The 10,124-nt window shown below is 53.1% G+C and overlaps 1 protein-coding gene across 1 annotated transcript in view; it reads left to right on the forward strand.

Annotated features, from left to right (window-relative positions):
• The window catches only part of CLCN1 (chloride voltage-gated channel 1), a 32,543-nt gene extending 23,977 nt beyond the window's left edge, over nt 1–8,566 (forward strand). Inside the window, exons 17-23 of the mRNA XM_082473852.1 lie at nt 670–914; nt 1,199–1,310; nt 1,689–1,768; nt 2,016–2,054; nt 5,670–5,774; nt 5,876–5,962; nt 6,517–8,566. Of these exons, the coding sequence (XP_082329978.1) occupies nt 670–914; nt 1,199–1,310; nt 1,689–1,768; nt 2,016–2,054; nt 5,670–5,774; nt 5,876–5,962; nt 6,517–6,888 (1,040 nt within the window). The 3' untranslated portion in view covers nt 6,889–8,566. The remainder of the gene's footprint in view (nt 1–669; nt 915–1,198; nt 1,311–1,688; nt 1,769–2,015; nt 2,055–5,669; nt 5,775–5,875; nt 5,963–6,516) is intronic.
• Nucleotides 8,567–10,124: the final 1,558 nt, after the last annotated feature.

The raw sequence follows: 10,124 nt of genomic DNA on the forward strand, positions 1-10,124 counted from the left end.
TTTTCCCAAATCCCAAATACCTTTCAGTGGCCTCTAAACCAGTGGCCTCTCACTGGAATAGGGGTACAGCCGATGGGCTGCAGGATTTTCATAATAATGACTGAGACCTCATGGTAAGATTTGTCTCAGTAACACTGCTGCAATCTTATGGCCTCAAAACTTAATGAAAATGTTAATTATAGTAGCAGAATTCTGATAAATATATAAAAGACCTTCCCAGGAAAAGTAGGCATTCTGTTTATACCTACAAGGACCCAGAGTCTTTAAGTGATTAAGCATCAGCTATCCTTGTAGACTTCTTTCAAAGTATATTCGTTCATCTCAGTATGAATGGCTTTTAATGTGTCTTCTTTTGGAGACAGTGTTGATTAGCCTATTTTAATACCAAGTTCACCTGTTTACAAACAATCTGTGTAAGGGCTGCATCAAAATAAGTACAAATTAGCACCAATTAGTGTACTACCAATTGGGGCTCTAAGCGCTAAATGGGTGAAATAATAGGGATTGAGTGAGATCAATCCTGGAAGACTTTTGAAATGAGTTTTTAGGAAGAGAGGGTAAGAGCTGAAAAAAGATTGGGTGCTGGGCTTCTGTCCCTGACTCCATCCTGCCGAGCAGGGCGAGGGGGTAATTGAGCGGGCCCTCAGGCTGAGCTTGGATCTCCCCCAGATTCGATGATCCTGCTGGGCTCCGTGGAGCGGTCAGAACTGCAGTCCCTTCTGCAGCATCACCTGTGTCCTGAGCGGAGGCTCCAGTTAGCCCAGGACATGGCAAGGAAGTTGTCAGAGCTGCCCTTCGACGGGAAGGTGCGGCAGGCTGGGGAGGGGCGCCGTGGCGTCTGGCCCCAGGGTCGACCTGAGTCTTTTGCCTTTGTGGATGAGGATGAAGATGAGGACCTCCATGGGAAGCCCGAGGTGAGTGGGCTGGGAAGGGCCAGGTGAACAGGATAGATGGGGCAAAGGGAAAATAGGAAGAGAGAGGGAAGATGCTGATCATTGACAAAGTCAAAGAGACAAGTGCCCCTGGGTCCAGGGACTGAAGGAGATAAGGTTGCAAATGATGGTACCGAGAGAATTCAAAGTGCTGTAAGGACTTCTGAACTGAATAGAGTTAGATAGATTTCCCAGGACACCAGCTGGTAAAGGCAGGAAAAGGTAGCCTCTTCTCTAGGACTGAGAATTTTTACTATTCTTTACAGCTGCCTCCTCTTCCTCCTCCTCACCCCTTTCCTACTGCTTCACTGACCCCCGAAGAGCCCAATGGGCCCCTGCCCGGCCACAAACAGCAGTTGGAAGCACCGGAGCTTGAAGGTAAAGACTTTCCCATCATGCACCTCATCCCTGAGACTGCAGGTAAAGATTCTCCCATCATGCACCTCACCCTTGCCTCATACCTTCTGGTTATCTCTGGGCACTCCTCAACCTAAGGGCTCCTACTATGAGGAGGGGTGAGGCCTGAGGATGGTGGGAGGGGGCTTCTATTCTTCGAGTCTCCATGTTACCATCCCAAGGCATGGGGGCAAGGACTGGATTAGGAGGATGGAAGGGGAGAGTTCCTATGGAGGTGAACCACCTAGAAGTACGGACCTTTTGTGGCAAAGTGTCAGGACCACTTGAAGCCCCTGACCATTTCCTCCCAGGATGGATATTGCTTTCTTTCCATTTCCATTCACTCACCACTCCTCTCAGGTCAAAGACCCTCCATCTTTCAGTCCCTGCTGCGCTGCTTGCTGGGCAGAGCTCGCCCCACAAAGAAGAAAGTGACCCAGGTGAGAGGAGATGTGTTGGGGGCGGGGGGGCGGGGGTGGGGACATGGGACAGGGAGCTTGTCTTTGAGGAGCAAGAAACCCATGATCCTTAAATCAGGAGAGAAGAGGTCCCACCAAGAAGAAACTTCATCATATGGAAGGGATGATGGGTTGGAAAGAGGCATCTGTGGCTTGGCCAGGGAGAGATGGCTATGGTTCCACTTGGAAGAAAAGGGAAGGAACTTGGACCTATGTCTTTCTTCTCTAGGATTCAGAGGATTTAGTGGATAACATGTCACCTGAAGAGGTAAGTAAAGGAAACAGGAACCTGGGGTGGATTGTTTTGTCAAATGAAGATATTGCTCATTTTTTTCGACCTTCTTCATTGTGTTGTTGTAAGAGTAACATGTGAGTCTAGGCAGGAAAGCATTTTGAGAGGTTGGAAATGAGGCGTGACTATGGAGACAGTACTGAGCACGTTGCTCGGAGGTAGGGGAACATGGCGGTGTCCTCATGGGGACCAGCGTCATTTCAGGAGAGGGAAGTTTTGAGCCTCTGTGTGTGGATGGGCCCATGGTGCTAGGATGACCCTTAGAGCTTTTAGACATTAGGGAAGTTCTAGACCAGGCAGAGGCTATGCGGGATGGATGAGATTTACCTGCAGGAAAATGGCACCGGGCAGCCAGCACTTACACAAACCAATGTGGAAGAACAGCATCGAAACTAAGATGGGGAATTCAGTGTCTGGTGAGGTTACTATGCTGGATTGATCAGGCTCCTGAGACAGTGGACAATGAGAAGATTCCAGGAAGCGAGACTAGGAAGAACCACAAACTGAGGGCAAATTTTGACAGTGGTGCCTCATTGGGACAAATCGCTATCCCCCTATAGAATCCATGAGAGAGAAAATCAAGCACTGAGTGGGTTTGGTTGTGCCGAGTGAACAGAACGTGGCACAGTGACCGGGAGCAGGTGGCTGAGCCGTGCCGATCAGAACTACCCTGGCGTGTGGAGAGACGCCCACAACGTCCATTAGCAACCGTTCCATTTAGTAAAAGAGAATGCAGCTTGCTTCGAAGACTGAAAGGTAGAGCTTTAAATGTATGTAGCTGGGCTTCCCCGGTGGCGCAGTGGTTGAGAGTCTGCCTGCCAATGCAGGGGACACGGGTTCGAGCCCTGGTCTGGGAAGATCCCACATGCCGCGGAGCAACTAGGCCCGTGAGCCACAACTACTGAGCCTGCGCGTCTGGAGCTTGTGCTCCGCAACAAGAGAGGCCGCGACAGTGAGAGGCCCGCGCACCGCGCTGAAGAGTGGCCCCCGCTTGCCTCAACTAGAGAAAGCCCTCGCACAGAAATGAAGACCCAACACAGCCAAAAATAAATTAAAAAAAAAAAAAAAAAGTATGTAGCTGACAAAATACCGTAATGTGTATTATCTTTAAATAAACATCCACTGGATGTCCAGAATATATATGTGCTAAAAATTAAAAGTACTCAGGGTTGGAGGAGGGGGTGGTAAGTGACAAGAGAGAAAGGCAGTCTTCGCCTTCTCCCCTTGACACCCCTCGAGACACACACATTTCTGATAAATGACCTAAAAAATCAAATGGATGATCACAGAAGAAAAAAATCAAACTATTCCTTCTGCCCACAAGCAGGAATCAGATAGGTCATAACTACAATTAAGGAGTGCCTTACTAGGGTGCTGACACCAATAATACTTTTTCTTTAAATACACCGAAGAAAGCCAACTAGTTGATCAGTGAGGTTGTTTAATGACCGCTGGAAATAAAATGCAACTAGGGATCAAAAGAAGATAGATTATACATTTTTAGCTGATATCTTTCTCAAGGAAGATTTTAAGCAGCTCTCAACTCCCATGGGAACAACCAAGACTTTTTGAAAGGATAAGATTCAATAGGAGTCAAACTTCAGGATATTTTGAACACGGTTTTCAGGCTAGATCGAGATGACACCCTTGACAATATCAAGATGATACCTCTGGGAATAGTCAAATAATTCAGTTCTAGGTTGCCAGAAGTCCTTGCTGTGACTTTTTTTTTTTTTTTTAATTTATTTTTGGTTGCATTGGGTCTTCGTTGCTGCACGCGGGCTTTCTCCAGTTGCGGCGAGCGGGGGCTACTCTTCGTTGTGGTGCGTGGGCTTCTCATTGAGGTGGCTTCTCTTGTTGCGGAGCACAGGCTCTAGGCACCCGGGCTTCAGTAGTTGCGGCACGCAGGCTCAGTAGCTGTGGCAGACGGGCTTAGTTGCTCCGCGGCATGTGGGATCTTCCCAGACTAGGGATCGAACCCGTGCCCCCTGCATTGGCAGGTGGATTCTTAACTACTGAGCCACCAGGGAAGTCCTATGACTTGTTTAATTCTGCTGCTCTGTTAGGGATACACACAGTTAGAGCCCTGGTTTGTAATTGATGCTAAGATTTTTCAACTCATGGAACACATCAGACAAAGAGCAGAAAAAAGCTGGGGGTCCCAGGAACATGACCAGCAGTCAAGGTCAGAAGCCCACCTCTGTGTAATCTTGGGCAAACACTTAAGCACTCCATGCCTTTGTTTTCTCATCTGTAGAATGGAGATAATGATAGGGTTGTTGCAGAGGATTCAATGAGTGAAGCAATTAGAATAATGCTTGGCACCGAGGAAGTGCTTGGTGCCTGTACACTGGAAATGGTTCTGTTATTGTTGTTCCCTAAGGGCAGGCAAAAATGGAACCAGGGAGGCCAGAAATGATCATAGACTGCTCCAGGAGGACAGGACCAACCAAACCAGGGTTGGCAAGGGTCTGCCCCCCGTCCTATAAGTAAATCCTTTCTGCAACATACCTGCTAAGTGGTCATCCATCCTGTGAGAATTTTGTGTGAACCTTTAGTCAGGGAAGGTGAGAGTTTAGAGGAGGTGTGATTGCAGTCCAGAAAGAGCAGGACGGGACAGATGGAAAGCACAGCACTGTGGACCAAACACTGGACACGAGAACTAGGGGATGGCCTTCGGTGACGTCCTCTGAAGCTTGAAACATATAGATTTGGACAAACAGGAAAACAAAGTAGTACCTCATTCAGAAGGGACTGCCTGAAAAGAGATTACAGAAAATTTAAAAATCATTTATGAGAACCAGAGCGATACTGGATTATTTAGAATCTTCGGGATTTTTGGTGTGCAAATCTAAAATCCAGAGGAAAGTTGAACCTTTGCCTTAATGCTTCAGTCATAGACAAAACAATGTAAACCAAACCAAACAAACACACACACAAAAACGGCTTGTCTGAGTCAACAAAGTGCCAGGTGACCCAGTACAGCTCTTCAAATCCTACAAACCTTTGCCATGATCTGCTGTGTAAAAGGTCAGTCTGCTGGCTTCTCCATGACACACAGCAACGGATGCCACACAGCACTCTGGAGGAGTTCCGCCCAGAGGGCAGAATTCAGACAAACGCCAGCCTAAGATGGAACGCGATCCACGCCGTTTCTGAAAAGGAGGGCCTGGCAGAGCTCGTCTGACCAGGAGTGCAGGAGTAGGGTATGGGCGCAGGGTGGGGTTCTTGGGGAAACCCAGAACCGCAGTCGCAGAAGCGGAAGCACACCTGGCTTGACTGGAGCTGTGGGTGTTAACAGGAGTAGTGGAAAATAAGGCTGGAGAGATGGGTTGGAAATAAGCGTTTGGGGCACCAGGAAGAAGGAGCGTGTTCTGAGCACCTGAGGGTGAAGGTGGATTTGGGGCTGGAGGAGGGAGGAGGGTGGTGCGGTCCCCTGGGGAAAAGGGAAGCGGGCTAGTGGTCTGGAGCAGCTGTGACGGTTCACTGTGTATTTCAGGCTTCTGGGCCAGGGCCAGGGGGGCTGTTTGGGGTCAAGATCGGAGGTTTGAGGGGGCTCTGATATTGGGTGACGGCCCTCCTCTCCGGCAGATCGAGGCCTGGGAGCGAGAGCAGCTGAGCCAGCCTGTCTGTTTTGACTCTTGCTGTATCGATCAGTCCCCCTTCCAGCTGGTGGAGCAGACGTCGCTGCACAAGGCAAGTCCCTGCCCGATGCCCACCGCCCACCGAGCGGGGCTGCTGGGAGGGCCGGGAGGGGCGGGGCCTCCGCGTGCTCACCTGCTGCTCTTTCCTCGCAGACTCACACGCTCTTCTCCCTGCTGGGCCTCCACCTTGCGTACGTGACCAGCATGGGGAAGCTCACGGGGGTGCTGGCCTTGGAGGAGGTAAGAGCGATTGTCCCATTTGAGCAGCGAGGAAGAGGGGGGCACAGGATACAGGGGGAGGGGGGGAGGGGTGGCCTTAACATCCGGAAGGTTCCTCCAGATTTCCCTCCTATTTTTCATGCAGAGACTGGAGGGGGGCGGGAGGGCAGCCCTGTGCCCTTCTAAGGACGGCATGGGCTTGGGATGGGGGTTCAGGGCCCGAGTCATGGTTTCATAGGGGTGCGCTGTGGTGGTGCATGGAAGGAGGGAGGGGATGGGAAGTGGCTGAAGAAGGCCTGCGGGTTGCTAGGAAGGGGCCGAAGGAGGTCCTGGGTCAGGGGTCTTGAGATTCGCTGCTCTGTAGGTGGGGCTTTCCGCCCATCATGCCCCTTTTTTCCGTTTTCTGTCTCCTCCCTTTGATCCATCCTCGCCGTGCATCTTGCTTGCCACTCGATAGCTTTCCCATTTTTTTTCCTTTTATCGTCTGCGCCTCTCTTGTGTCTGTTTCTCTCACTGCTCCTATCTTCTCTTCCTCCCAATGTTGTACCCTCTCTCCCCTTCCCTCTGCTCTCCAGCTGCAGAAGGCCATTGAGGGGCACACCAAGTCTGGGGTGCAGCTCCGCCCTCCCCTTGCCAGCTTCCGGAGTACAACTTCGACTCGAAAGACTCCTGGGGGCCCACTCCCTCCTGCAGAGGCCTGGAGCCTGCCTCAGGATGGAAGTGGGGCCACTGGGGCAGGGGATGTGGCTGCTGCCTCCCCAGAGACCCCTGTGCCACCCGCCTCCCCTGAGCCCCCTCTCTCCTGGGCTCCGGCCAAGGCAGAGAGCGAGCTGGAGGAGCTGGAGCTGGTGGAGGGTCCGGGGCCGGAGGAGGAGCTGGCCGACATCTTGCAGGGCCCCAGTCTGCGATCCACCGATGACGAGGATGAGGATGAACTGGTCCTTTGACCACCTCCCAGACCGCCTCATAAAGACTGTCCGGAGATCCAGGCTAGAGGGTGGACCTGTGTGGAAGAGGGTATTTCCTGAAGCTGGAGAGATCGCACCAATATCCGGCCTCTCCTAGGAATTTTAAAATGTCATCCTGATCGTGTTGGAGGAGGAGCCAGAATTTGGGCAGGAGTAGCCTTGGTCAGTCATTTGGGCATGTCCCCCCATCCCCAGACAGGCGGTGGTTCTAACCCCTGCGAAGGGCCCCTGATAGTCCATGGGCTTCTTGAGTTGGCCTGTGTGTGGGTGGGGAGTACCTGCCTCTCCCTGGCCCCCCTCATCCCCCCACAGCTCCCCAGTGCCTTCCTGGCCTGCCCATCCCCCATCAGTTTCCCCAGGGGGTGGGTTAAGGGAGGCCCAGGGTGACTGTGGTCCTGTCAGTGCCATGCTGGAGGAGGAGGTGGGATCACCTCATGGCCTCATGGGCTGATGGCCCCAGGATATACCCGCAAACTGTCCACAGCCCCTTCTCTCAGAGCCCCCCACCCCGTCCTCCACTTGCCCACAGCCATTCCCTGAAATTTGCCTCTAGACTCCATCCTGGCTCCCACTATGTGTCCCCGGGCAGAGCCATTACTAGGGCGGGAAAAGGCCAGTCCCATTTCCCCCTGCTTTGTCCTCCATGTAAGCAGTGAGGCATGGATAAAGAGCCTGTGGGGGAACAGCCTGGAAGAGGAAAGGTCGAAGGAAGGCTCTGTGTGGAAGGGGCGGTACCAAACAGTCCTGCGGCCCCAATGGATTTATTTAACTCCCTCTGGCAGAAATTCCTCCCATCTCACATCACAGCTTCCTCACCCTCCAGTTTCCAGGTCACTCCCTCTCCACTGTAGTCCTTGATCTGTCCCGCGCAAGGGTCAGCTCTGCCCTTGAGGTGCTCTAGCTGGGGCTTCTCCTTCCAAGAGGGGAAGCTCAGGGCAGCTGGGCCACTGGTTTACCCAGAGACTATACCTTCTTAGGGACTGGTTCTTTGTGTTTCTCTTCTAGGGGTTCAGCGTCAAGATGGCAGACCTTTTTGATGCTTCCCACACTTGGGAAGTCAGATCCTTATTCTCCCCAAACCAGCGACAGGGAGCCTGCCATCACCCTGCCTTTTCTGTAAGCGGTCCCAGGTGCTCTGAGCAGCCAGAGACCCTTGCTCCCACCCCCAAGGCTTTTGTCCATCCCTTCTTTTATGCCCCGTTTGGTTCTGCCGTTGTGCCCCCTCGCCAGCATTCTCCTCCTTCCCCACCCTGTGCCCGGCCTCCATCATCCCCCAAATAAGACACTCATAGCCGAAGGTGCCACCACATTCTGTTTAGTGCCATTGAACACAGCCTGGAGCCCTCTCCAACAGTACATCCCTCCCGCCCCCCAGAGGCCGAGAGAGAGAGCGAGGCTGTAGCCCGGGGCGGGGACTGGCAGTGGGCCTTCGAGCCCAGGCCCATGTGTATATAATCTATAATATTTATATATGTATTTATATATAATTCTCTCTGTAATATATGTCATAGAATCTCTCTTGGGCCTGGGGTGGAAATGTCACATTAAGAAAACATGCTAAGACTGGCCATGAAAATGGATATTCCCTAGACCTGGAAGATGGAGTATGGGATGTACAGGTGGGGGTGAGAAGAGGTAATAAACTCATTCACCAAGATTCCCTCCTTGACACAAGGATAAGAAGGAAGGTGTGGGTGAGGGTGGGGCGGGGTTGGGGGCGGCGGGAGGGGAGGGATGGAAGATTTGGATTTTCCTTTAATAAAGTGAACTCAAAATGAAAGGGCACCCCCCCCCACCACCACCAGAAGAAAATCATTTAGCAAGAGCAGTTTCATTCACCATGATATGAAAACAGCCCCGTTCTGGGACTGCTGTAAAACGTGCGGCACAGCCTTTAACCCCAACGGAAAAGCAACCCTCCCCCATCCCCCAACAGCCTCTTCCTGCACATGCCCCTCCCCTCCCCCTAAAATAGGCTATAAGCAAACCCCATGCACCCTGCCCGCCCCAGCACCAGAGAGACAGTTCCTCCCTCCAGAAGAGTCCTGAGAGGGTCTCAGGCCAGCGCCTCAGGTTTTCTCCCTCTTCAGAGTGGAGACGCCTCCCCCCCACCTGACCTCTGGTCAGCAGCGATGCCAGCACCCGGGGATGCTGGGCCCCGCTCACGCTCACGTCCGAACTCTGCTAGAACCCTTCAGAGTTTTAGTCATCTTTTGGCAGGGACCAGCAGGGACCGTCTGGCTTCCTCAGGGAAGGAGGGAGGAAAGAACGCTGCTTTAGATGACCTTTCCTAACTCCACAGAGCCCTGAGCGAGAAGGGAACCGTGATGCATGAACCCGCTCCCTGGACTGGATGTCCGCTGTGGTCCGGGGGCGGAATATGGGACACGAAGGGGGTGAGAGTAAGAGAAAAGGATGATGCCCTAGAGAGGGCAGGTTGCACAGGGTAAGGAAACGGGGACCCCGTGAGAGGAGGGAACTGTGACACGCAAAACCCCAAGGACCTGCGGCAGGAGTGCAGGGCGAGGCCAGCAGCGGGGCCACGTGAGCACGCACAACCCTTTAACAGTTTTAGATGAGGTGACCTCAGCTGCCTGTGCTCGCCGTGCCTACTCCTGTTTCCTCCAAGGACCGACTTCAGGTAGCCATCCTCCCCCTCCCCAGAAGATGTGGGACCTGGCCTCGGCTGCATTTCAGGGGCGCGAGTGTGTGACACTGTGGGCTTGATGGAGGCAGGGTCGCAGATGGACAGAAACACCCCACCTCTCAACCTCCTCATTCTGGGACACCGCTGCAGCAGGGGAGGGGCAGTGTGCTGCCGTCACTTCACTCTACCCTTCGAGCCTGTCCTCTGCCCTCAGGATGTCTTACAGAAGTGCTGGGGCTCCAGGTGCTGCGCAGAAGTCCCCACCAGAAGGGAAAGTGGGTGTGGAGGGCAAGCAGTTTCAGGGGCTTATGCCTCATTGTAAAACATCCTGGAAGGAAGAATACCCAGGTCCTCCTCTCGAGGCCTGGGGGGTGGGGGGGGGGACACCTGTGAGGCCCTCCTGGGAGCCCCGGGAGGAGGTGAAGAGGGGCAAAGGGAGCCCAGAACCCACGCTGCTCCTCGGCAAACACCCTGCCCCGGCTGGGGGCCTGACAGCACCGGACCCCTCCCTCCACCCTACTCAACCCTGAGTCCCCAAGAAGTTATAAAAATGTAGAAAAGGCAGAGA

This window comes from Balaenoptera physalus, assembly GCF_965194825.1.
Source record: "Balaenoptera physalus genome assembly, chromosome: 8".
Lineage (NCBI taxonomy): Eukaryota > Metazoa > Chordata > Mammalia > Artiodactyla > Balaenopteridae > Balaenoptera > Balaenoptera physalus.